Here is a 27,103-nt window from a genome sequence, read left to right on the forward strand (position 1 = left end):
TCCCCCGGACGCTTCTCCTGCTCTTGCTGTCTGTGCTGCTCCCCGCTGTCATGCTGCCTTCTTGTAACAGCCGCTGTTCGGTGCTGTGTGCCAGTGTCCTCCTCCTGGCTGTAGGGACCACGCTGGTATCTGCTGGTGAAGGACTTGACAGAGGTAACGTCACTGATGAACTATGTGCTGCGGGGTCTGGGGGCTCTGTGGTGCCCTGTGCAGGGTCTGGTGACACTATGGTGAGCTGTGTATGGTTTGGTGGTAGTGTGGTGTCCTGTGCAGGGTCTGGTGACACTATGGTGTGCTGTGCATGGTTTGGTGGTAGTGTGGTGCCCTGTGCAGGGTCTGGTGACACTATGGTGTGCTGTGCATGGTTTGGTGGTAGTGTGGTGTCCTGTGCAGGGTCTGGTGACACTATGGTGAGCTGTGTATGGTTTGGTGGTAGTGTGGTGCCCTGTGCAGGGTCTGGTGACACTATGGTGTGCTGTGTATGGTTTGGTGGTAGTGTGGTGTGCTGTGTATGGTTTGGTGGTAGTGTGGTGTCCTGTGCAGGGTCTGGTGGCTCTATGGTGAGCTGTGTATGGTTTGGTGGTAGTGTGGTGTCCTGTGCAGGGTCTGGTGGCTCTATGGTCAGCTGTGTATGGTTTGGTGGTAGTGTGGTGTCCTGTGCAGGGTCTGGTGGCTCTATGGTCAGCTGTGTATGGTTTGGTGGTAGTGTGGTGCCCTGTGCAGGGTCTGGTGACACTATGGTGAGCTGTGTATGGTTTGGTGGTAGTGTGGTGTCCTGTGCAGGGTCTGGTGACACTATGGTGTGCTCTGCATGGTTTGGTGGTAGTGTGGTGCCCTGTGCAGGGTCTGGTGACACTATGGTGTGCTGTGCATGGTTTGGTGGTAGTGTGGTGTCCTGTGCAGGGTCTGGTGACACTATGGTGAGCTGTGTATGGTTTGGTGGTAGTGTGGTGCCCTGTGCAGGGTCTGGTGACACTATGGTGTGCTGTGTATGGTTTGGTGGTAGTGTGGTGTGCTGTGTATGGTTTGGTGGTAGTGTGGTGTCCTGTGCAGGGTCTGGTGGCTCTATGGTGAGCTGTGTATGGTTTGGTGGTAGTGTGGTGTCCTGTGCAGGGTCTGGTGGCTCTATGGTCAGCTGTGTATGGTTTGGTGGTAGTGTGGTGTCCTGTGCAGGGTCTGGTGGCTCTATGGTCAGCTGTGTATGGTTTGGTGGTAGTGTGGTGCCCTGTGCAGGGTCTGGTGACACTATGGTGTGCTGTGCATGGTTTGGTGGTAGTGTGGTGCCCTGTGCAGGGTCTGGTGACACTATGGTGTGCTGTGCATGGTTTGGTGGTAGTGTGGTGCCCTGTGCAGGGTCTGGTGACACTATGGTGTGCTGTGTATGGTTTGGTGGTAGTGTGGTGTCCTGTGCAGGGTCTGGTGACACTATGGTGTGCTGTGCATGGTTTGGTGGTAGTGTGGTGCCCTGTGCAGGGTCTGGTGACACTATGGTGTGCTGTGCATGGTTTGGTGGTAGTGTGGTGCCCTGTGCAGGGTCTGGTGACACTATGGTGTGCTGTGTATGGTTTGGTGGTAGTGTGGTGTCCTGTGCAGGGTCTGGTGGCTCTATGGTGTGCTGTGCATGGTTTGGTGGTAGTGTGGTGCCCTGTGCAGGGTCTGGTGACACTATGGTGTGCTGTGCATGGTTTTGTGGTAGTGTGGTGTCCTGTGCAGGGTCTGGTGGCTCTATGGTCAGCTGTGTATGGTTTGGTGGTAGTGTGGTGCCCTGTGCAGGGTCTGGTGACACTATGGTGAGCTGTGTATGGTTTGGTGGTAGTGTGGTGTCCTGTGCAGGGTCTGGTGACACTATGGTGAGCTGTGTATGGTTTGGTGGTAGTGTGGTGCCCTGTGCAGGGTCTGGTGACACTATGGTGTGCTGTGTATGGTTTGGTGGTAGTGTGGTGTCCTGTGCAGGGTCTGGTGGCTCTATGGTGTGCTGTGCATGGTTTGGTGGTAGTGTGGTGCCCTGTGCAGGGTCTGGTGACACTATGGTCAGCTGTGTATGGTTTGGTGGTAGTGTGGTGCCCTGTGCAGGGTCTGGTGACACTATGGTGTGCTGTGTATGGTTTGGTGGTAGTGTGGTGCCCTGTGCAGGGTCTGGTGACACTATGGTGTGCTGTGCATGGTTTGGTGGTAGTGTGGTGTCCTGTGCAGGGTCTGGTGACACTATGGTGTGCTGTGTATGGTTTGGTGGTAGTGTGGTGCCCTGTGCAGTGTCTGGTGACACTATGGTGTGCTGTGCATGGTTTGGTGGTAGTGTGGTGCCCTGTGCAGGGTCTGGTGACACTATGGTGAGCTGTGTATGGTTTGGTGGTAGTGTGGTGCCCTGTGCAGGGTCTGGTGGCTCTATGGTGTGCTGTGCATGGTTTGGTGGTAGTGTGGTGACCTCTGCAGTGTCTGGTGACACTATGGTGTGCTGTGCATGGTTTGGTGGTAGTGTGGTGCCCTGTGCAGGGTCTGGTGACACTATGGTGAGCTGTGTATGGTTTGGTGGTAGTGTGGTGCCCTGTGCAGGGTCTGGTGGCTCTATGGTGTGCTGTGCATAGTTTGGTGGTAGTGTGGTGCCCTGTGCAGGGTCTGGTGACACTATGGTGTGCTGTGCATGGTTTGGTGGTAGTGTGGTGTCCTGTGCAGGGTCTGGTGGCTCTATGTTGTGCTGTGCATGGTTTGGTTGCTCTGTGGTGACCTCTGCAGTGTCTGGTGACACTATGGTGTGCTGTGCATGGTTTTGTGGTAGTGTGGTGTCCTGTGCAGGGTCTGGTGACACTATGGTGTGCTGTGTATGGTTTGGTGGTAGTGTGGTGCCCTGTGCAGGGTCTGGTGGCTCTATGGTGTGCTGTGCATGGTTTGGTGGTAGTGTGGTGACCTGTGCAGGGTCTGGTGACACTATGGTGAGCTGTGTATGGTTTGGTGGTAGTGTGGTGCCCTGTGCAGGGTCTGGTGGCTCTATGGTGTGCTGTGCATGGTTTGGTGGTAGTGTGGTGACCTCTGCAGTGTCTGGTGACACTATGGTGTGCTGTGCATGGTTTGGTGGTAGTGTGGTGTCCTGTGCAGGGTCTGGTGGCTCTATGTTGTGCTGTGCATGGTTTGGTGGTACTGGTAGTGTGGTGCCCTGTGCAGGGTCTGGTGGCTCTATGTTGTGCTGTGCATGGTTTGGTAGCTCTGTGGTGACCTCTTCAGTGTCTGGTGACACTATGGTGTGCTGTGCATGGTTTTGTGGTAGTGTGGTGTCCTGTGCAGGGTCTGGTGGCTCTATGGTGTGCTGTGCATGGTTTGGTGGTAGTGTGGTGTCCTGTGCAGGGTCTGGTGACACTATGGTGTGCTGTGCATGGTTTGGTGGTAGTATGGTGTCCTGTGCAGGGTCTGGTGACACTATGGTGTGCTGTGCATGGTTTTGTGGTAGTGTGGTGTCCTGTGCAGGGTCTGGTGGCTCTATGGTGTGCTGTGCATGGTTTGGTGGTAGTGTGGTGTCCTGTGCAGGGTCTGGTGACACTATGGTGTGCTGTGCATGGTTTGGTGGTAGTGTGGTGTCCTGTGCAGGGTCTGGTGACACTATGGTGTGCTGTGCATGGTTTTGTGGTAGTGTGGTGTCCTGTGCAGGGTCTGGTGGCTCTATGGTGTGCTGTGCATGGTTTGGTGGTAGTGTGGTGTCCTGTGCAGGGTCTGGTGACACTATGGTGTGCTGTGCATGGTTTGGTGGTAGTATGGTGTCCTGTGCAGGGTCTGGTGACACTATGGTGAGCTGTGTATGGTTTTGTGGTAGTGTGGTGCCCTGTGCAGGGTCTGGTGACACTATGGTGTGCTGTGCATGGTTTGGTGGTAGTATGGTGTCCTGTGCAGGGTCTGGTGACACTATGGTGTGCTGTGTATGGTTTGGTGGTAGTGTGGTGCCCTGTGCAGTGTCTGGTGACACTATGGTGTGCTGTGCATGGTTTGGTGGTAGTATGGTGTTCTGTGCAGGGTCTGGTGACACTATGGTGAGCTGTGTATGGTTTTGTGGTAGTGTGGTGCCCTGTGCAGGGTCTGGTGACACTATGGTGTTCTGTGCAGGGTCTGGTGACACTATGGTGAGCTGTGTATGGTTTTGTGGTAGTGTGGTGCCCTGTGCAGGGTCTGGTGACACTATGGTGTTCTGTGCAGGGTCTGGTGACACTATGGTGAGCTGTGTATGGTTTTGTGGTAGTATGGTGTCCTGTGCAGGGTCTGGTGACACTATGGTGTGCTGTGCATGGTTTGGTGGTAGTATGGTGTCCTGTGCAGGGTCTGGTGACACTATGGTGAGCTGTGCATGGTTTTGTGGTAGTGTGGTGTCCTGTGCAGGGTCTGGTGGCTCTATGGTGTGCTGTGCATGGTTTGGTGGTAGTATGGTGTCCTGTGCAGGGTCTGGTGACACTATGGTGAGCTGTGCATGGTTTTGTGGTAGTGTGGTGTCCTGTGCAGGGTCTGGTGGCTCTATGGTGTGCTGTGCATGGTTTGGTGGTAGTATGGTGTTCTGTGCAGGGTCTGGTGACACTATGGTGAGCTGTGTATGGTTTTGTGGTAGTGTGGTGCCCTGTGCAGGGTCTGGTGACACTATGGTGTTCTGTGCAGGGTCTGGTGACACTATGGTGAGCTGTGTATGGTTTTGTGGTAGTATGGTGTCCTGTGCAGGGTCTGGTGACACTATGGTGTGCTGTGCATGGTTTGGTGGTAGTATGGTGTCCTGTGCAGGGTCTGGTGACACTATGGTGAGCTGTGCATGGTTTGGTGGTAGTGTGGTGCCCTGTGCAGTGTCTGGTGACACTATGGTGTGCTGTGCATGGTTTGGTGGTAGTATGGTGTTCTGTGCAGGGTCTGGTGACACTATGGTGAGCTGTGTATGGTTTTGTGGTAGTGTGGTGCCCTGTGCAGGGTCTGGTGACACTATGGTGTTCTGTGCAGGGTCTGGTGACACTATGGTGAGCTGTGTATGGTTTTGTGGTAGTATGGTGTCCTGTGCAGGGTCTGGTGACACTATGGTGTGCTGTGCATGGTTTGGTGGTAGTATGGTGTCCTGTGCAGGGTCTGGTGACACTATGGTGAGCTGTGCATGGTTTTGTGGTAGTGTGGTGTCCTGTGCAGGGTCTGGTGGCTCTATGGTGTGCTGTGCATGGTTTGATGGTAGTGTGGTGTCCTGTGCAGGGTTTGGTGGCTCTACGGTGTGCTGTGCATGGTTTGGTAGCTCTATGGTGACCTCTGCAGTGTCTGGTGGCACTATGGTGGCATACCTGACCTGTTGTGCAGAGAGAGGCCAATGTGACCACACACTTTAGAGGCCCTTTTGGCTGACGTGATCCTGCATATCTTTGGGTATGGACCACTGGGTGCTGACTGTCATCAATGATGGCTGCCCAGAGTCAGTGTTCATAATGACTGGCTAGGCGTCCTTGGTGACACTGGGTGGAGCTGGGAACAGCACTGTATTCGTTTCAGCACTTCAGTAGACCATGTATCCTAGTTTGGCATCCTGCCATCCAGGATACAAGACTGTTAACACCTGAGGGAAAGTTCCTGCCATTGTGAACAGGTGTTCTGTGAGCTCGGTGGGGATTGTTTCTGTGAGGTCGGTGGGGGATTGTTTGCGGCTTACAATAAGGCTATGTGCACACGATGCAGATCCGCACTGTGATGTACAGTACAATGTAAATCAATAGGCCAAAAAAAGCTGTTCAGATGGTGCGGAAAAATCAGTGCGGAATTGCTGCGGATTTAAATAAAGTGCATGTCACTTTTGTGCGGATCTGCAGCGGTTCTGCACCCCTCCATGATAAAAATCCGCAGTGGCAAAAACTGCAGAAAATCCGCATCAATTCTGCATAAAACCGCGGCAAATCCACAGCTGCGGATTCTGCCAGGAGATGTGGATTTTGTGCAGAAAATTCTGCACCTCTTTTCCTATGTGTGCACATAGCCTAAGCGCTATGGTGGCGTTTCTGGGGCTGTAATGTTGTTGGCATAACTGACATTAGGTTAATCAATACTGGTGGCGTTTTTTTATGCCAGAAATGTTATTCCATTCCTTATAACAGGGGTGTCAAACTGCATTCCTCGAGGGCCGCAAACCATGCGTGTTTTCAAGATTTCCTTAGCATTGCACAAGGTGCTGCAATCATTATGTGTGTAGGTGATTAAATTATCACCTGTGCAGTACAAGGAAATCCTGAAAACATGACCTGTCTGCAGCCCTTGAGGAATGCAGTTTGACACCCCTGCCTTATAACATTTATTTTATGGTCGATGAAGTTGTAGGAGGGAATATTTTGCACGGTTCAAGTTGTACATTTTATCATTGTCATTTTTGGATCCATACAACTTTCTGATCTTTTATGCTGTTTTATTGGGAGGCCGGTAATTCCAGCCACTGGCCGGGTTATATAGGTGCACAATCATGGCACTACTTCCCCCAGTTCCCTCTTAAATATTGCTGTATTGATTAACAATAACTTCTATTTTACAAGATTAAACTGTTATGATCGGATCTGTCGCTGATCGCTGCAGTAAAACTCGAGTGCTGGCTGTATAATGCAGCCGGCACCTGTGCTGTACGAAGCAGGTGACCCTCATGTACATATCCAGTGTCTGGAAATCTGCTCCTAAGTGTGCACCAGCACTTAGATCAGGTTCTCCGAAAGCTGACGCCAGCCCTGGTTCACAGGACTGTGACACTTAGCAAGTGTCTAGGAATACATAGGAATAAGCCATATGTACCAGGACTCTCAATTTAAGCATTTTATTTCATGCACTTCCTAATATTTATTTTTGCATTTTTTTTTAGGTTTTGGAGATCATATCCATTGGAGAACTCTGGAAGATGGGAAGCAGGAGGCCGCCAGCAGGTAATGGCCGTAATGATTTGTAGGAGAAATGCCCTTATCAGAGTTCACACACTGCATATTTGGTTCTGATTTTTCTGCAGCTTATCTACAGCAAAATTTGTCTCTATTCCATGCAGATTTTGCTGCACATTTGTTAGGCCGTTTTCCCATATGCTGTGTTTTTAGAAATCTGTTCTGATACTTGCTTGCTGCGCTATTCCCGCCCCTCCCCCCCCCCCCTAAAATTAATGTGGGGTTTTTTTTCTGCATTTAAAAACGCACATTTTCTTTATCGCCTCTCATTGGGGGACACAGGAACCATGGGTGTATGCTGCTGCCACTAGGAGGCTGACACTATGCAAATAAAAAAGTTAGCTCCTCCTCTGCAGTGTACACCCCACCGACTGGCATTAAACTCTTCAGTTTAGCTTAGTGTCAGTAGGAGGTGGACACGGGTCTTTCATTAGACCCTTATCTACCTCAATGTGCGTCGTTTCTTTTCAGGTTTTTTTCCAGAGGGATACAGGGTGAGCAGTCACACCTGTAGTCCCACAATACGGACTATGAGTACGGCGTGTACTGCCACCCCGTATCCTCATAGATCCCTCTCCAGGACCAAGATCCTAGCACAGAAGCGTGCTCAGAAGTCCGGTCCTGGCTCCGTCCCCCACCCACTCGCCTACCAGAGCCTGTCGGTTGGAGGAGACGAGGACGTCCATCACAGCTCCGTGACGTCTCATTCCCCTCAGGTTAGTAACGGCGTGGGATGTTTAGGTGAGTATTTCCCCTCCATTCCCCCGGGATCTTTTCTCCAGATGTCCCCCTGTCTCCCCTCATGGCGTTTATTTGGGATCCCAGGGACAGCCATAAGCTCTTCTTCCTTAGCGGCCGCAGTTCTTTCCCTGCAGCCGCACAGCCCCTTACAGAGTCACAGCCTGGCAGGCTGCTGCGCCGCTTCCCCCTGCGGTCTCACTGCTCGGGGGCCTCAATGCGTCCTGTGTCTGCACGGCGTCCTGTGTCTGCACGGCGTCCTTGGCAGGATGCCGTGCCACTTACTTTCTGCGGCGCTCCGACGCCGCCACTCTCCAGCGGCGCTCCGGCGCCGCTATTCTCAGGCGGCGCTCCGGCACCGCGATTCTCTGGCGACGCTCCGGCGGCGCCGGCCTCTAATTTAGGTCCCGGCTTCTGCCGGGGCCTACCTCTGGCGCCGCGACCCCGCCAGTTCCGTTCGGACAGCCTTGGCAGACTGCCGCTCTTCTCAGACTCTGCGGCGCACTGCTCCGGCGCCGCGGTTCCCTTCTCCGGCGGCGCCGGTCTCTAATTTAGGTCCCGGCTTAGGCCGGGGCCTACTTCCGGTTTCTCGGCTCCTCACTTCCGGTTCTGCGGGCGGGCTTCTTTCCCGCCCGACATACTGCGCCCTGCCCACCGGCGCCTCTGCGTCTGGCTCCACCCCCTTCCTCGTGGGTCCCTCGGCCGGTGTGCACCGCTTCTCACAGCAGCAGCACTCGCATCTTCTGTGGCTCAGCATCGCAGAATCAGCACCTCAGGGAAGTTCTCCGCCGAGGACAAGTGGGACATCTTCCAGGACCGGGTCCGTGAGTAGCTGCACTGCAGACTGACACCCCCCTCTGCCCACTGTCCCCTAACCCACTGGCATCTTCAGGGTCCCTAAAAATGTCTACCTCTAAAGGGGGCCGCTCTCGTCCCCCTACCTCTTCATCTTCTGCCTTAGTCACGTACTTTGCATGTTCGTCCTGTAACAGCAAACTTCCCTCAGGTCAGTCCCCGCTGTGTCAGTCCTGCAGCAACCCGATTGTTCCCACCGCCCAGGATCCCCCGGCTGTTCCGCCCGAGAGTGATCCCCCCATCCCAGGCTGGGCCGCCTCTCTGTCACAATCGGTGGCCGATTTAACACGGGTATCTCAAACTCTAGTGTCCGCGCTGGATCGGTTACCCCTGCAGACCCCTGCAGTGGCCAGCGGGTCGCAGGAACCGCCGCCCGAACCCTCCTTGATAAGCCATAAAAGGTCCAGACAGGAACGTCGGTCTGAGTCCTCTTCGCGCTCCATCTCGCCGCTCGGCCCTCCCCCGCGGTTGGTGTCCCACCGATCCTCCTCCCCTGAGTCAGGCGAGGCATTATCTGATGCGCCTTCGGAGGATACTTCGGAGCTGGATCCTCACCAAATCGCCACCATGAGTGAGACAGTTCAGAACCTCATTGGGGCAATAAACCAAACATGTGGCATCAAGGATCCCTCTACGGAACCCGCAGATCAGGCGGTTTCGTTCAGACGGGCCAAACCACCTTCAAAATTTTTCGCTCCTCATCCTGAATTCGAGGAAATCGTGTCCAGAGAGAGAGAGAACCCCACTAGGCGTTTTCAGAGGGGAAAACGCCTGGGTGTATTATATCCTTTTCCTCCAGAACTTACCGCCAATTGGACAGCATCTCCCTCGGTGGACCCCCCTGTTTCCAGGCTGTCCACCAACACGGTGCTTCCTCTGTCCGGCGGAGCATCTCTGAAGGATTCTAACGATAGAGTTATAGAATCCTTCGCGAAATCTGCTTTTGAAGCGGCTTCAGCGGCTCTATGTCCAGCTTTTGCGTCCACTTGGGCTTCAAAATCCATCTCAAAATGGGCCAAGGATCTTCGGCGGGGTATCCTGGATGGGGCGCCTCCCGCGCAATTAGCGGAACTTGCCAACCAGATTTCCCATGCTGGTGAATACCTGGTTTCCGCCTCCCTGGATGCCGCGTCTTGTGCGGCTCAAGCTTCCAGCAATGCCGTTGCCATCCGCCGGACCGTTTGGCTCAAGGCCTGGCAGGCGGACTTGTCCTCCAAAAAGTCCCTCACTAGTCTGCCCTTCCAGGGCTCTCGTCTCTTTGGTTCCCAGCTGGACCAAATAATTAAGGACGCCACCGGGGGTACAAGTTCTCTTCTCCCTCAGGCTAAGCCTCGTCGCCCTCCCCCTAGACGACAGTTTCGTTCTTTTCGGCCTTTTCGTCGCTTCGCTGCGTCAAACTCCCTTTCCCAGCAGCAACAGAGGCCACAGGCACGTCAAGAGAAGAAGGCGGTGTCCTTTAGGCCCACTCCGTCCTGGCGTCCTCGTTTCTCCCAGGGTAGATCCTCCAGGCCCAGGACTGGAAGATCCACCTCGGCATGACTCTCGGCAAGACTCCAGCCCAACTCCCAGATTGGGCGGCCGTCTTCTCCTTTTCAGGGACGTCTGGATTTCCGCAGTAGAGGACGCATGGGTCAGGGAAGTTGTATCCTCGGGATACAAAATAGAGTTCGCTTCCCAACCTCGGGATCGTTTCTTCCAATCCCGTCCTCCAAGAGACCCCGCTCTAGTTCCGGGCTTCTTCTCAGCCATCGCTTCTCTGCTCAAATCCGGGGTAATCGTTCCCGTCCCAGAAAAAGAACGCTTCACGGGTTTCTACTCGAATCTTTTTGTGGTACCGAAAAAAGACGGCAAAGTTCGCCCCATTCTGGACCTCAAATTGCTGAACAGGAGAGTTCGCCTGAGACACTTCAGGATGGAATCCCTTCGTTCAGTAATTGCTTCCATGGAGGCTCAGGAGTTTCTATGCTCAATAGATATCTAGGACGCCTACCTCCATGTCCCGATATTTCCCGGACATCACCGTTTCCTGCGCTTTGCAGTGCAACGAGACCATTTTCAGTTCGTCGCCCTGCCGTTCGGTCTCGCAACCGCGCCAAGAGTGTTCACGAAAATCATGGCGGCGCTGATGGCCATCTTGAGAGTCAGAGGCCTGGTCCTATTTCCATATCTCGACGACATCCTCATCAAGGCTCCGTCCTTCGCTCAGGCCCACGAAAGCCTGTCCATTGTTCTCGACACCTTAGCCCGTTTCGGGTGGCTGGTAAACCGGAAGAAGTCCTGCCTTATTCCTTCTCAGCGCATCATCTTTCTGGGCATGCTTTTCGATACTCGTCAGAGCAGAGTCTTCCTTCCCACAGACAAGAGATCCACTCTCTGTCAAGACATACGCTTGCTCCAGGGTCCTCGTCCTCCCTCCCTCCGTTCGGCCATGAAGGTTCTGGGGAGGATGGTAGCTACATTGGAAGCGATTCCCTTCGCCCAATTCCATTCGCGACCCCTTCAGCAAGCCATTCTGTCTCAGTGGGACAGGTCGGTCTTCTCCCTGGATCGACAGATCAAACTCTCCTTTCGGGTCAGGCGGTCTCTCAACTGGTGGCTGACGTCACCTCTCATCTCCCAGGGCAGGTCCTTCCTTCCAGTTCACTGGCAGGTGGTGACAACGGACGCCAGCCTGCTCGGCTGGGGTGCGGTTTTTCGCCACCTGACGGTCCAGGGCCGCTGGTCGCTGCAGGAGTCTTCTCTGCCGATCAACGTCCTCGAAATTCGGGCCATCTTCCTGTCCCTCCGCCACTGGGAAAGGATTCTCAGGGGCCTTCCAGTCCGGATCCAGACGGACAACGCCACGGCTGTGGCATATGTCAACCATCAGGGGGGGACTCGGAGCTCCTTGGCCCTTGCCGAGGTATCCAAGATCCTCCTTTGGGCAGAGGCAACGGTTCCGGTGATATCCGCGGTGCATATCCCCGGCGTGGAAAACTGGGCCGCCGACTTCCTCAGCCGCGAGGGCCTCGCGGCAGGGGAATGGTCCTTACATCCGGAGGTCTTCCATCAGATTTGTCTTCGATGGGGAACTCCGGATGTGGATCTCACGGCGTCCCGAGTCAACAGGAAGGTTCCGCAGTTCGTCTCCAGGTCCCGCGATCCTCTCGCAGTGGGCGTCGATGCTCTGGCCATTCCTTGGTCACAGTTCGAGCTGCCCTACCTGTTCCCACCCCTTCCATTACTTCCCAAACTGTTGAAGAAGATCAAAGCGGAAGGGGTGCCGGTCATCCTGATCGCCCCGGATTGGCCCAGGAGAGCTTGGTTCGCGGAGCTCGTCAACCTTCTCGCGGACGCTCCCTGGCGCCTTCCAGACAGGCCCGATCTGCTGTCCCAGGGTCCGATCTGCCACCCGAATTCTCGGTCGCTCAATTTAACGGCGTGGCTGTTGAGACCGCGGTTCTGAGAGCGTCGGGCCTTTCGGACCGGGTGATTCACACCATGATTCAGGCTCGGAAGCCTTCGTCTTCCAGGATCTACTACCGCACCTGGAAGGCCTACTTCCGGTGGTGCGAGTCCAACCGCCTTCCGCCTATGGTTTTTTCCCTGCCTTCTCTTTTGGCCTTCCTTCAGGCAGGACTGGATTCGGGCCTGGCTCTTAGTTCTCTGAAGGGTCAGGTCGCTGCGCTTTCCATCCTCTTTCAGAAGACCTTGGCCTCTCGGCCACAGGTTAAGACCTTCTTTCAGGGGGTAGCCCACGTCGTCCCGCCGTACAGGGCCCCTGTGGAGGCATGGGACCTAAACCTGGTACTGGACGTTCTGAAGGTTTCTCCCTTTGAACCTCTTAGGGAGATTCCTCTATCAGCTTTATCATGGAAGGTAGCCTTTCTTGTGGCCATCACGTCCATTCGCCGCGTTTCCGAGCTGGCGGCCCTGTCTTGCCGTCCTCCGTTTTTGGTCATTCACCAGGACAAGGTGGTCTTCCGGCCCCCACCTTCTTTTCTTCCTAAGGTGGTTTCCACCTTCCACCTCAACGAGGACATCGTTCTACCTTCCTTTTGTCCAGCTCCGACTCATCCTCTGGAGCGATCATTGAACAAGCTGGATCTTGTCAGGGCTGTGAGGATCTATCTGGACAGAACGTCCACTTTCCGGAAGACGGATTCCTTTTTCGTCATTCCTGATGGCACGCGCAGAGGCCAGCCGGCTTCTAAAGCGACTATTGCTCGATGGATCAGAATGGCAATCTTGGAGGCTTACAAGGTCAAGAACAGAGTGCCCCCTCCTGGGATTAAGGCTCACTCTACCCGGGCAGTCGGCACCTCCTGGGCGGTGCACCACAGGGCTTCCGCCCTACAGCTGTGCAAAGCGGCAACTTGGTCTTCCATCCACACGTTCGCCAAATTTTACAAGGTCCATACCTACGCATCGGCGGACGCCAGCCTAGGCAGAAGGATCCTGCAGGCGGCAGTGGTGAGTCCTCTGACCTGATGGAAGTCTGTTTTTCCCGCCCTTGGGACTGCTTTGGGACGTCCCATGGTTCCTGTGTCCCCCAATGAGAGGCGATAAAGAAAACAGGATTTTTGGTTGCTTACCGTAAAATCTGTGTCTTGAAGCCTCCATTGGGGGACACAGCACCCTCCCAATGTTTTTGTTATATGTTCTCTGACTGTTCTCACGTTTACAGTTCTCAAGTTTGTGGTTATGGTTTTTCAACCTTGTTCTTTCTCCTACTGCTTTCTCACTAACTGAAGAGTTTAATGCCAGTCGGTGGGGTGTACACTGCAGAGGAGGAGCTAATTTTTTTATTTGCATAGTGTCAGCCTCCTAGTGGCAGCAGCATACACCCATGGTTCCTGTGTCCCCCAATGGAGGCTTCAAGAAACAGATTTTACGGTAAGCAACCAAAAATCCTGTTTTTCCGGCTCCCCATGGAGGTCCACAGGAAAAAGGCACCTAAAAAATGTATCTTTACCCTCATGGGCCAAGTTCCGACATCTGTGCTTTGCAGTCCACAGACAGATAACGATGCATGGACCAATCGCCGGTCTGGTGATTGACAGCTTCATAGACTATACGAGGCTATTGAATACGTGTCAGGAGACCCTTGGCGCCAGTCCGTGCATCATGGTCCGATCAGGGATGTATGAGCCCGGCGTCGTTTTCATAAAATGGCATTCATTTTGCTTAAACTGTTAAATGCAGCTGATTTTCTAAACGCAACAGGAAAAAAAAAATTAACGAATTAACATGTCGAGGATTGAAAAATGTGCACCGCAGGTCAATTTACCCATAGAAAATATCTGCTGTGTGTTGATGAGCTCCTCTATGTGGCTGTTACGGTATTATGCAGCAGATTTTCTGCATGGAAAATCCGCACTTTATTCCGAGTTGTACCATTTTATATGACCCACATCAGCTGATCTTTTCTTCATTTTTTGCAGTGGGTTGCCAATAATGCTTGTGATCCATAAAACCTGGTGTGGGGCGTGCAAAGGTAACCAAATGCAACTTGGACAATGAAAGATGTGGTCGAGCAAAGGGACTTCTCACATTTACCTGTTGTTGTATTTCTCGTGCAGCGCTGAAACCAAAGTTTGCCGAGTCCAAGGAGATCTCCGAACTTTCTCATAACTTCATCATGGTGAATGTGGAGGTGAGCGCGGTATATATATATTTTCTTTCTTTCTTCATTGGCGGACACAGGTAACCATGGGTGTATGCTGCTAGGAAGCTGACACTATGCAAATAAGGAAATGTTAAGTCCTCCTCGGCAGTATACACCCACCGACAGGCACCAGGCAACTCAGTTTTTGCTTAGTGTCTGTAGGAGGCAGACCTGGATCTAACCACCAGATCTGCATTATTTTCTTTTACAGGGTTTTTGTGTTTTATTAATCATTTCCCTTTCTCTTTCAGATTCACTCCTTCGGGTAACAGGGTGCAGATTCTCACCCTGTTTTTCCCACATTTAAGCGACCGAGAGAGCAGTGTGGTACTCCCCGCATTGCCCACTCTCGGACCCGCTGGCAGGACTTTGTCCCCTGTCACCCATACGGGTGTTTCAGGGTGACTTCTTGGTGGCCAGTCCTCGCCTTTTCCCCTCCTCACCCCTCTCCTCGGAAAGGGCTGAGAGGAAGACGGTGGTCATCTATGGTGACTTCCCCCCTTCTTGTAAGGGGTTGACGCCGTCTTCTGCACCGTCCGGAGATGGTGCGGGAAGGAGGATCTTACTCGTAGGACCCTCTTCTTCTCCGAGGGATTCGGACGCGATCCTCAGACACCAAGGAGCCGGATTCAAGCAAGGTAGCAAGTAGACTCCCCTCTCCCCCATGGCAGCGCTCACTGGTCTCTAGATTTCAAATTTTCCGCCTAATCGCACGATTCCCGGCATATTGCAACCTTCTCCTTCCCTCGATAGGCTACGCCCCCTTGCCGGTCTAGGCCTATCAGCGCCGCACTTTCATTTTCTCCAGCGCCGGGCACTGCCTCGGCTCTCCACTCCGACACGCCTCCTCAGGCGCGTCAGTCTATCAGGATGTCAGTTTCTTTTTCTTGTGTACGAACCCAGCGAGAACTGCGTCCATCTTGGCGGGCTTCTGCAGCGTCTTCAGGATTCGGAGGGGGACACAGTACCTGCACTGCTTCTGCAGTCCCTGGGTGTCTGGTAGGCTCTGCATTCCCTGCCTCCTTCCTCGGCTCAGCAGTATCGCCGACATAGCATCCTGCTGCAGTCCTCATTCAGGCTCTACCTATGCCCAACCCCACACAGGCCTCCGGCTACAGACCCACGGTGACCCACTACGCTTGTGCCCGCTGTGAGAGAAAGCGGGCTTCAGGCCAGCCGTCGCCTTTCTTTCCTGCAGTCCTTCCACCATGTCCGTCCCTCAGGAAGCTCCTATTGCTCGGGATGAGTGCACTCCCCCGGAGTGGGCTGTTGCCATGTCTCAGTCAGTCTCAGACCTGACAAAAGTGTCCCAGTCCCTGGTACAGGTCCTGGAACGCTTGCAGCTTCTATCTTCTGCCACCAGTGCCACGAAGGCCTCCCACGGCGATTCGCTCGCACCTGACCATGACCCGCACAAGGTCAGATTGGAGAAAGGGTCCAGAAAGAGGACTCTGTCTAGCTCCTCATCCAGCTCAACGTAACCCGCGGCACCATCTAGAATACCCCTCTCCACCCATTCCCCCTCCTCTGAGGCGGACGTCGGGTTGGATGTACTTTCGCAGTCAGAGTCTGATTCAGATACAGCGAGTTAAAAAGGAAAACCGGTCACAGGAGCGCAGGATAGAGGACACAGACACCAGTTTGGGTTGAACCACAACACGTTTCAACGGCATACGCCATCTTCTTCAGGTGGAAACATCCACTCCTCTAAACCTTCTGGATCTCGCGGCCACAGATTCTCTTCAAAATGATGTGTCACCCCCACCTGGAAATCTTTCCAGGGTGGGAGGCAGACTTCTTCTGTTCACAGAAGCTTGGTTATCGGTAGTCGACGACGCCTGGGTCAGGGAGATCGTCACATCAGGCTACAAAATAGAATTTTCTTTGCCCCCAGGAAGACGTTTCTTACTCTCCCATCCACCCAAACAGCTGTCCCATGCCCCAGGGCTCCTCCAGGCCGTCAATGCCCTCCTCACCTCAGGAGTGATCATTCCTGTTCCTTACGGCGAGCGGTTTTCGGGTATTTATTCCAATCTGTTCATTGTTCCAGAAAAAAAAGATGGCTCTCTCCTCCCTATTTTGGTTCTCAAACAGTTGTATCGCCACCTTCTGGTTCAACACTTCAAGATGGAGTCACTGCGCTCGGTGATCGCTTCCATGGAATCGGGGGAATATCTGTTCTCTGTGGACATTCCGGATGCGTACCTGCACATTCTGATTTGACAGCCGCATCAGAGGTTCCTTCGTTTCGAGATCCAGGAACAACACTACCAGTTTACAGCTCTCCCGTTCGGCCTAGCGTCCGCCCCCTGGGTCTTTACGAAAGTAATGGCAGCGGTCATGGCCATCCTTCGTTCAAAGGGGATCCTCATAATCCCCTATCTCGACGACCTTCTGGTCAAGGGTCCGTCTCACCGGGACTGCGACCAGAGTCCCCAGATCACTCTGGATACGCTGAGCCACCTCGGCTGGATAATCAACAAGGACAAGTCGACCTTGATTCCAACTCAACGCCTCGAGTTCCTGGGCATGGAATTCAACACCATCCAAGCTCGGGTCTTCCTTCCAAAAGAGAAGTTCTTCTCTCTCCGCCAGGGCATCAAAGCCTTAAAGCGCCTGGTTCCTCTGCCTCTACGGCTCTATATGAAAGCTCTAGGGAAGATGGTCGCTTCCATGGAAGCAGTACCTTACGCTCAATTTCACTCTCGCCCTCTCCAGCTGGCTCTCTTGTCTGCCTGAGACAAGAACCCACTTTCCCTAGATTGCCCAATTCGCCTTCCTCTCAATGTGACAGTCTCTCACTTGGTGGAGGCTTTCCTCCTCCATCCTGCGAGGGAGGTCATTTCTCTCCCTCCTCTGGCAGATCATCACCACCGACGCCAGTCTTCAGGGGTGGGGTGCGGTCTTTCACCATCACACACCGCACGGTCGCTGGAAGGTTCAGGCGATCTTCCTCGCCCTCCTCTGCTGGCAGCCCCTCTTCACGGGAAATCCGGTCCGCTTTCAGTCGGACAACGCCACGGCCGTGGCTTACATAAACCATCAGGGAGGGACTTGCAGCAAGCAGATCATGAGGGAGGTGTCAAACGTTCTACGCTGGGCAGAGAACCACGTTCCCGCCATCACAGCTGTCCACATTCCAGGGTTGGACAATTGGGAAGCCGACTTCCTCAGCCGTCAGGGCCTCGCGTCAGGCACGTGGTCTCTCCATCCCACCGTCTTCAACCAAATATGTCAGAGATGGGGAGTTCCGTACGTCGACCTAATGGCCTCCCGAACGAAAACCACAAGGTTCCCCAGTATGTAGCCAGGTCTCGGGACCCAATGGCCGTCGGTTACGACACCCTGGTGATCGCGTGGGCCCAGTTCCACGTGCCCTATCTTTTTCCTTTTCCCTTGATCCCAAGGGTCGTAAAAAAGATAAAGGCAGAGAGGGTCCCCGTTGTCTTAATAGCTCCAGATTGGCCTCGCAGGGCTTGGTACTCGGAGCTAGTAAACATTCTGTCGGACACCCCTGGAGACTCCCAGACCATCCGGATCTTTTATCGCAGGGGCCCCTCTTCCACCGGAATTCTCGGTCTCAAAATCTAATGGTATGGCCGTTGAGGTTTTTTTCACTGCGTCATACAGACCATGATAAAAGCTAGGAAACTGGCTTCTTCTCGCATCTATCATTGATGTTGGAAGGCCTTTTTCTGATGGTGCGACGACAACAACATGTTCCCTATGGTTTTTTCCCTTCCTTCAGTCCTTGGCTTCCTTCAAGCGGGTCTCGATTCGGGCCTTTCTTTGAGTACTTTAAAGGGGCAGGTCTCCGCCCTGTCCATCCTTTTAAAAAGGGACTTAGCTTCCCTTCCACAAGTCAGGACCTTCCTCCAAAGTGTTTCCCGCATAGCACCTCCTTATCATTCCCCGGTTGAGCCATGGGATCTCAACCTCGTTCTCGGCGCCCTCCAACGCTCGACTTTTGAATCAATCCAGGACCTTTCCTTTTCTCTCCTATCTTGGAAGGTGGCCTTCCTGGTCGCCATCACCTCTATTAGGAGGGTATCCGATTTAGCGGCATTATCCTTTCCTAATTCTGCACCAGGACAAAGTAGTCCTGCAGCCTGTTCCTTCCTTTCTACCAAAAGTAGTTTCGGCTTTTCACATCGAGGACATCGTCCTTCCTTCCTTGTGCCCTTCCCCGGTCCATCCCTTGGAGAAATCTCTCCACAATCTGGATTTGGTCAGGGCTCTCCAAGTCTATCTTACCAGAACTGCTTCTTTTCGCCAGTCCGATCCTCTGTTTGTCATCTCCGAAGGTTGTCGAAAAGGGCTGCCCGCTTCTAAATCCACTATTGCTCGTTGGATTCGTTCGGCGGTTCTGGAGGCATACCGCATTCAGGATAAACAGCCTCCTCCCGGGGTGAGGGCTCACTCTACCCGGGCTGTGGGAGCTTCTTGGGCCGTTCGTCACCAGGCTTCGGCTTTGCGGGTTTGCAAAGTTGCAGCCTTGTCGTCCCTTCACACCTTTGTACGGTTCTACAAGGTTTCTGTGGATGCAGGCCTGGGTAGGAAGATACTGCAGGTGGCGGTTTCACTCTGGCCGACCTGTCTTCTTTTCTCGGACTATTTTTTTCCCACCCTTGGGACTGCTTTTGGATGTTCCATGGTTACCTGTGTCCCCCAATGAAGCGAGAAAGAAAGAGGGATTTTTGGTTCTTACCGTAAAATCTCTTTTTTGGAGCCTTCATTGGGGGACACAGCACCCTCCCTTTATTTTGTACCATGTTGGTCAACGTGCTGTTGTTTTGGGGTGGTACATAGTAAGTTCCTTATACTTACTCCTACGACTGCTTTAGCACCAAACTGAGTTGCATTGTGCCTATCGGAGGGTGTATACTGCCGAGGAGGAGTTAACGTTTCCTAATTTACATAGTGTCAGCCTCCTAACAACAGCAGCATACACCCATGGTTACTTGTGTCCCCGAATGAAGGCTCCAAGAAAGAGATTTTACGGTAAGAACCAAAAATCCCTCTATTCTGCATTACTACCCATGACCCCTTCATAACATGCGCCGTACTATTACTGCGCATGCCGTGTCACCCCCTTTTGATGTGGGCTCCGGCGGTGAACCCACATCAAAGTCGCGACATGTCAGCTGTTTTGTACAGCTGACATGTGCGCGCAATAGCGGCGGGTGAAATCGCTATTCACCCGACGCTATTAACCTGTTAAATGCCGCTGTCAAACGCAGACAGCGGCATTTAACCGGCGCTTCCGGCCGGGCGGCCGGAAATGATGTCATCGCCAACCCCCCGTCACATGATCGGGGGCTCAGCGATGCATCAGGAAGGTAACCATAGAGGTCCTTGAGACCTCTATGGTTACTGATGCCGGCCTGCTGTGAGCGCCCCCCTGTGGTCGGCGCTCACAGCACTCCTGCATTTCGGCTACATAGCATCGATCTGATGATCGCTGCTATGTAGCAGAGCCGATCAGGCTATGCCAGCTTCTAGCCTCCCATGGAGGCTATTGAAGCATGGCAAAAGTTAAAAAAAAATGTGTTTAAAAATATGAAAAAAAATATAAAAGTTTAAATCACCCCTCTTTCGCCCCATCCTAAATAAAACAATAAAAAAAAACCTACATGTATTTGGTATCACCGCGTTCAGAATCGCCAGATCTATCAAAAAAAAAAAGCATTAACCTGATCGCTAAACAGCGTAGCGAGAAAAAAATCCGAAATGCCAGAATTACGTTTTTTTGGTCGCCGTGACATTGCATTAAAATGCAATAATGGGCGATCAAAAGAACGTATCTGCACCGAAATGGTGTCATTAAAAATGTCAGCTCGGCACGCAAAAAATAAGCCCTCACCCGACCCCAGATCACGAAAAATGGAGATGCTTCGGGTATCGGAAAATGGCACTTTTTTTTTTTTAAGCAAAGTTTTGAATTTTTTTTCACCACTTGGATAAAAAATAACCTAGACATGTTAGGTGTCTATGAACTCGTAATGACCTAGAGAATCACAATGGCAGGTTAGTTTTAGCATGTAATGAACCCAGCAAAAAAGCCAAGCAAAAACCAGTGTGGGATTGCACTTTTTTTGCAATTTCACCGCACTTGGAATTTTTTTCCCATTTTCTAGTAAAAGACATGGTAAAACCAATGGTGTCGTTCAAAAGTACAACTCGTCCCGCAAAAAAATAAACCCTCACATGGCCATATTGACGGAAAATAAAAAAGTTATGGCTCTGGGAAGGAGGGAAGTGAAAAATGAAAACGCAGCATTAAATAGAAAGTGGTGTTAGTAATGGAGAGGTGTCCATCAGATACCCCCATTACTAAGCCAGTAATAAAAAATTGAAAAAAAACACACAAAAAAAATATTTTATTTAAATAAACACTCCCCGACTCTTTATTTGGTTCACCATTTGAAATCAAAATCAAAACTCAAAATAAAATACCATGCAGGTCCGACATAGTCCTGTAAATCTGATGTAGTCCAAGCGAAGTCCATCAAATCCTCCATATAAAGCCTATGCAGCCTTGTTCTGAGGCTCTATAGTCTTTACAAATGGCCACTGCCGGGTAATACTGCCTTCTGCTTACATAGTGACTCTGATGAGCAGTAACGTTAATGACGTCTCTGCTGTCCAGAGCCGCCTGGTCTAGCAGAGGGCAGGGTGAGCCGCCGGGTCTGGCAGAGGGCAGGGTGAGCCGCCGGGTCTGGCAGAGGGCAGGGTGAGCCGCCGGGTCTGGCAGAGGGCAGGGTGAGCCGCCGGGTGTAGCAGAGGGCAGGGTGAGCCGCCGGGTGTAGCAGAGGGCAGGGTGAGCCGCCGGGTCTAGCAGAGGGCAGGGTGAGCCGCCGGGTCTAGCAGAGGGCAGGGTGAGCCGCCGGGTCTAGCAGAGGGCAGGGTGAGCCGCCGGGTCTAGCAGAGGGCAGGGTGAGCCGCCGGGTCTAGCAGAGGGCAGGGTGAGCCGCCGGGTCTAGCAGAGGGCAGGGTGAGCCGCCGGGTCTAGCAGAGGGCAGGGTGAGCCGCCGGGTCTAGCAGAGGGCAGGGTGAGCCGCCGGGTCTAGCAGAGGGCAGGGTCGCTGGTGGAAAATGAGTTTCCATAGGCTTAGTACGGAGGATTCGACAGACTTTGCTTGATTCTCTTGGACTACATTGGACCTGCATGGGATTTTTTATTTATTTTTTTATAAAGTGGTGAACAAGGCAAAGAGTCAAGGATTGGTCATTTAAATAAAGTTTTGTTGTGTTTTTTTTGTTTGTTTGTTTTGTTTTTTTGTGTGTGTGTTTTTCTTTTGATTACTGGGTTAGTAATAGGGGTGTCTCCATTACTAACCCCAGGGCTTGATATCAGCTGTGTCTTCGCACAATTCACAGCTGACATCAACCCCATGCCCCATTACCTCGATTGCCAACGCACCAGGGAAGCGCCAGAATTGTAGCATCTCATGTGATGCGCGGCTTCGGGGTGCAATTTTTAGGATGGGAAGGACCCAATAGCCAGCCTGAGAATATAAGCCCACAGCTGTCTGCTCTACCTTTGCTGGTTCCCAAAAATGGGGACCCAACGTCATTTTTTTTCCACTCATTTAATTTTTATTGTTTTCATATAGGATGAGGAGGAACCAAAGGACGATGCCTTCAGCCCTGACGGTGCTTACATTCCCAGAATTCTCTTCCTTGGTGAGCTTTCTGTAAGACTGATATTTCGGCATGTTAGGCGGGTTTACAGTTTTGTCCATTTTAATGACTTTTGACTCCATCTGGTTATTATTTCATCCTGTAAATGACCCAAAATGACCCTGCTAACGCGCAAAGCTAGATTATCTGTTAGATATTCCCCAGGGCTACAGAATTTCCATTTCTTACATTTGCAGATCCCAGTGGACACATCCATCCTGAGATCATAAACTCCAAAGGAAACCCCAGCTACAAGTATTTCTACAGCACAGCAGAACAAGGTATGTGAAGACCCCAACGCTTTCTTCTACGAAGTATTAACTTTGGGGTAAACTAGTATTAATTAAAGGGAATCTGTTCACACTGGCGCCTCTTTTATGTGACGCCACCGAAAACCGTGTCAGTGACATTGAGGCAATGATGCGTCGTGTGCACGGTTCTCTAGGCAAGAGTGGCCTCTATAAGAGGTTTGTGTACACACAATACACCAACTTAGTTTTTTGGTTAATATTCAACATCAATCTTAGCAAGAGGCATAATAGTGGGTGACATATCCTTATTGCATCCTCTGGATAGAATTTGACCCTCTATGAAGTGATAAAGTTACATGAAACTTTCTGTGCAAGAAATCAGATTGCCAGATAATAAATATATATAATACTCCTGCTGGTGTCATCCTTAAAAACTTTAGTATTTGATGAAACCAAAGTTAGTCATAGACGTCAGGTAGTTATTCTCAGGGCAGGTGCAGACGACCATATTGTCTGTCCGAGTGCAATGCGACAGTACGTCCGGCTCGCCCTCCGACAATACGTCCGGCTCGCCATTCAACAGTACATCCGGCTCGCCCTCCGACAGTACGTCCGGTTCGCCCTCCGACAGTACGTCCGGCTCGCCCTCCGACAATACGTCCGGCTCGCCATTCAACAGTACATCCGGCTCGCCCTCCGACAATACGTCCGGCTCGCCATTCAACAGTACATCCGGCTCGCCCTCCGACAGTACGTCCGGTTCGCCCTCCGACAGTACGTCCGGCTCGCCCTCCGACAGTACATCCGGCTCGCCCTCCGACAATACGTCCGGCTCGCCATTCAACAGTACATCCGGCTCGCCCTCCGACAGTATGTCCGGCTCGCCCTCCGACAGTACGTCCGGCTCGCCCTCCGACAGTACGTCCGGCTCGCCCTCCGACAATACGTCCGGCTCGCCATTCAAAAGTACATCCGGCTCGCCCTCCGACAGTATGTCCGGCTCGCCCTCCGACAGTACATCCGGCTCGCCCTCCGACAGTACATCCGGCTCGCCCTCCGACAATACGTCCGGCTCGCCATTCAACAGTACATCCGGCTCGCCCTCCGACAGTGTGTCCGGTTCGCCCTCCGACAGTACATCCGGCTCGCCCTCCGACAATACGTCCGGCTCGCCATTCAACAGTACATCCGGCTCGCCCTCCGACAGTATGTCCGGCTCGCCCTCCGACAGTACATCCGGCTCGCCCTCCGACAATACGTCCGGCTCGCCATTCAACAGTACATCCGGCTCGCCCTCCGACAGTATGTCCGGTTCGCCCTCCGACAGTACATCCGGCTCGCCCTCCGACAATACGTCCGGCTCGCCATTCAACAGTACATCCGGCTCGCCCTCCGACAGTACGTCCGGCTCGCCATTCAACAGTACATCCGGCTCGCCCTCCGACAGTATGTCCGGTTCGCCCATCCGACAGTACGTCCGGCTCGCCCTCCGACAGTACGTCCGGCTCGCCCTCCGACAGTACGTCCGGCTCGCCCTCCGACAGTACGTCCGGCTCGCCCTCCGACAGTACGTCCGGCTCGCCCTCCGACAGTACGTCCGGCTCGCCCTCCGACAGTACGTCCGGCTCGCCCTCCGACAGTACGTCCGGCTCGCCCTCCGACAGTACGTCCGGCTCGCCCTCCGACAGTACGTCCGGCTCGCCCTCCGACAGTACGTCCGGCTCGCCCTCCGACAGTACGTCCGGCTCGCCCTCCGACAGTACGTCCGGCTCGCCCTCCGACAGTACGTCCGGCTCGCCCTCCGACAGTACGTCCGGCTCGCCCTCCGACAGTACGTCCGGCTCGCCCTCCGACAGTACGTCCGGCTCGCCCTCCAACAAATTTTATGCTATGAGGTCATGCACATGTCTGATTTTTTTTTTTCCCTTGGACACTGTCTGAAAATAAGAGAATTTTTTTTTCTCCATCACCTCCTCATCTGAGAAAATCGGATCAAACTCTTATGAAACTTGATCAGAGTGTCATTTGCGTAATTGATCTAATTTTCTTGCATGGGAAAAAAAAAATCGCTCATCTCCACCTAGCCTTAAAGTGGTTTTTTTCAGCACTTCCCTTTTACACCTCCTAAGTGGAGCGGTGCTGCTGACGTGTCTTTTGCGTGGTGAGCAGGTATTGTGCATCCAGCATAGTAATTAGAATACGACACGTGTATGATACTTGCCCGTAGGCGACCGTCAGGGTTCACATCCGTAGCGCCTATCCCCTTCTAATATGGCAACCAAAAGTGCTAGATAATGGATAATCCCTTTTAAAAGGAATGGTAATGTCAGTTCTAAAAGCTGTCGCCAGTACATCTTTATAATTTATATGATTGTGAATATTTAATATTTCTCTATCTCTCTTATTTTTTTTTTTTTTTCTCGCCATCCAGTCGTTGAAGGTATGAAGGAAGCTCAGGAAAAACTTACTGGAAATTTTGTCAAGAAACAGATTGAAGATGAGTTATAACCGCTAGATTTCCCATCCCAAACTGTTCCTCCCTGAGGCTGTGTGCCCCCAGGGGTTATAGCGATTCGTTCCCACTCTTGGGTCTGGAGTACGCACCCTCTATTCACCCCTTTCTGTTCACTTCAATGAAAGAGATTTTTTTCACATTTTTTTTTCTTTGATGACCATACAAATCACCTAATATTCTTCCTACGAGCTTGGAATTTTCAGTGCATCCACGGGATCGGTCATATTACATGCAGATGTGTTATGTGAGACCTTAGGAGGGTTTCTCCTGCATCCATATACTACCTACATTGCCAGATATTTATTGCTTATATTCTTTAACCAGGTCCGTGCCTGGTTAAATGGCGCTCGGCCTATTTTCTTGGCCTTTTGTTTTCGGAAGGTTTTGCAACAAGTCAGTTTACGTTATTTCAAATATAGGGGATATAAATGTATTATTATTTTTTTATTATCTTTTTTTTTAAGATTATTGTTGTTGCTGAGCGCTGCATATTTCGAACTGAATTGGATCCTGTCCTGTGATTGTAGGACAGGACGACCTATTCCTTGGCTCTGAATATATACTTCTACAAAGAGATGTAATAAGACTGGGAGCGATGTCCATGGATTATTCATTGGGGCACATACGACAGTATGGACGTTATATAGCATTCAGCCTTCTTGGCCCGACTCCTTGTTTCTTATTCCTGACTTTTATAGTCTTCGTGCATATTGTGCAGCTTGGGTCCCAATTTTGAAAGCTAGGAGTGTGGTGCTGTTTTGAGAAGAAAGCCATAATGTTTTTTTCTAAGCTTGGACAAATCCTTATTTCCAAGACTGTAAGGCCGTAGAATAGGGGCGAACTAAGGGGGACCTAACTGAGCGCTGAGGATCTGACTGCTAGGACCCCCAGAAATTCTGACAACTCTAGAACCGGATCCCCATCTTTTGATGGTGGATGTTAGAGATCGTTTCTGTGATCTGCAGGGGTCTCCACACCTGGACCACCACCAATCAAATCATCAGACATGTTGCTGTGACACTTCTGTGCTCTCATAGACAAGCGATGATATACACCTGAGCACCATTGAAGACTGATTTGGCGGAGCCCCTTACTCAGGATCTGTGGGCGTCCTGGCAATCGGACCCCCAGCGATCAGTATGTCATCCACTATCCTGTCGAGAGGCATTCTTACGATCATGGCCATTACCCTTTAATGCCTTAAGAATTTCAAAAACCAATGCCGACCAAAGTACCTGTGTATAATTTTACTACCCGCGCTCCCGTAGCCCAGATCTAAAATCTTGTGTGGACTTGTGAAAGATTTCTGCTTTGTCACAATGACATGTCAGACATTTTGATCGGTGGTGGTCCTGGTTCTGAGACCCCTGCTAATCACTGACATTCGGGAGCAAAAGTGATTAGTTGAGCGTTGTTCCCCTTTGGCTTTTTCTCTGATACTTTTGTTTCCCTTCTTCTAAAAGATGCCCGGGAGCCTTAGCTCAATAACAATGCTGGTATGTTTAATTAGGCAATAGGTTTTCTTTTTTTTTTTTTATAAAGCTTGCACTTAAAAATGGCAGCGATAAACAATTCATCTTAAAAAGAAAATGTAGACTTGCAGTACTCATTATTTTCCTGTAGGTGGCGTTGTGAGCTTTGTTAAAAAAAAAAAAATTCAAAAGGAAAATGCAATTTCCAAAATTACAATTAACATATATGTTGGGAGTAACTTTGAAAACTTTTTTTTCTTTTTTTTTTTTTACTGTCATTGTACTCCTTTTGAGGTAGATGCAGTGTTTTCTCACAAATTAGAAGCTGAATTTAAACAAGTGCATTCTGGGAACTGACTTACCAGGCACAAACTGGGTGATAATGATGACATAAGATAAGCGGCGGTGTTATACATGGTTAAAAAAAAGTTTGCTCACTCCCTGCACTACAGTATTGGGTGTGATATTGCATCTCGACTTCCGTGAACTGCATAGGACTAAACGGTAATTCCACACATGTCCAGTGGAAGGTGTGGCGCTGTTTTTAGAGACCCCCCCTTTTAAAGCGTGGACCAATTTCAGCAATAACACTGGGAAAAGTTTTACCGTAATTAACTTTTTTAATAAATCTAGACTAATTTTCATACATAGATATATAATATCCAGCCTCGTGGCCAGTATTGGCGCCATGCCACGGTGTAAATGCATAAAGTATTGTAACATTTCTATTAATCTTGATGGTGTGATATATTTTTACATTTCTAAAATACTCTATATTATTCTTATAATATTAAGAAAAATAATAATAAAAGATGCCAAGGATTCCTCTATAATATATATTGCAGCATTCATCCCCAGCTTTTATAATGTGGGTACTCCACTTTTGGGATATTTTCTGTGCGGGACCGGTAGACATGGTGGTGGCCGTTTTTTGCGTTAATGCATTTTTTGTTTTTTTTGTTTGTTTGTTTTTTTTGCTTTCTGAGTTCAAAAAGAGATCTGCCTCCTCTTCTGATATGTTGGTTATAGTAATCTAT

The 27,103-nt window shown here is 51.5% G+C and overlaps 1 protein-coding gene across 1 annotated transcript; it reads left to right on the top strand.

Moving 5' to 3' along the window:
• On the top strand, nt 1-26,795 carry TXNDC12 (thioredoxin domain containing 12). Its single transcript, XM_069737911.1, has 7 exons — nt 1-153; nt 6,833-6,893; nt 13,922-13,974; nt 14,060-14,133; nt 21,762-21,831; nt 22,026-22,109; nt 24,511-26,795. The coding sequence occupies exons 1-7, from the start codon at nt 51-53 to the stop codon at nt 24,585-24,587; spliced, it is 522 nt and encodes a 173-aa protein (XP_069594012.1). The 5' UTR covers nt 1-50; the 3' UTR covers nt 24,588-26,795.
• The last annotated feature ends 308 nt before the right edge of the window (nt 26,796-27,103 follow it).

Source organism: Ranitomeya imitator, chromosome 8, assembly GCF_032444005.1.
Source record: "Ranitomeya imitator isolate aRanImi1 chromosome 8, aRanImi1.pri, whole genome shotgun sequence".
Lineage (NCBI taxonomy): Eukaryota > Metazoa > Chordata > Amphibia > Anura > Dendrobatidae > Ranitomeya > Ranitomeya imitator.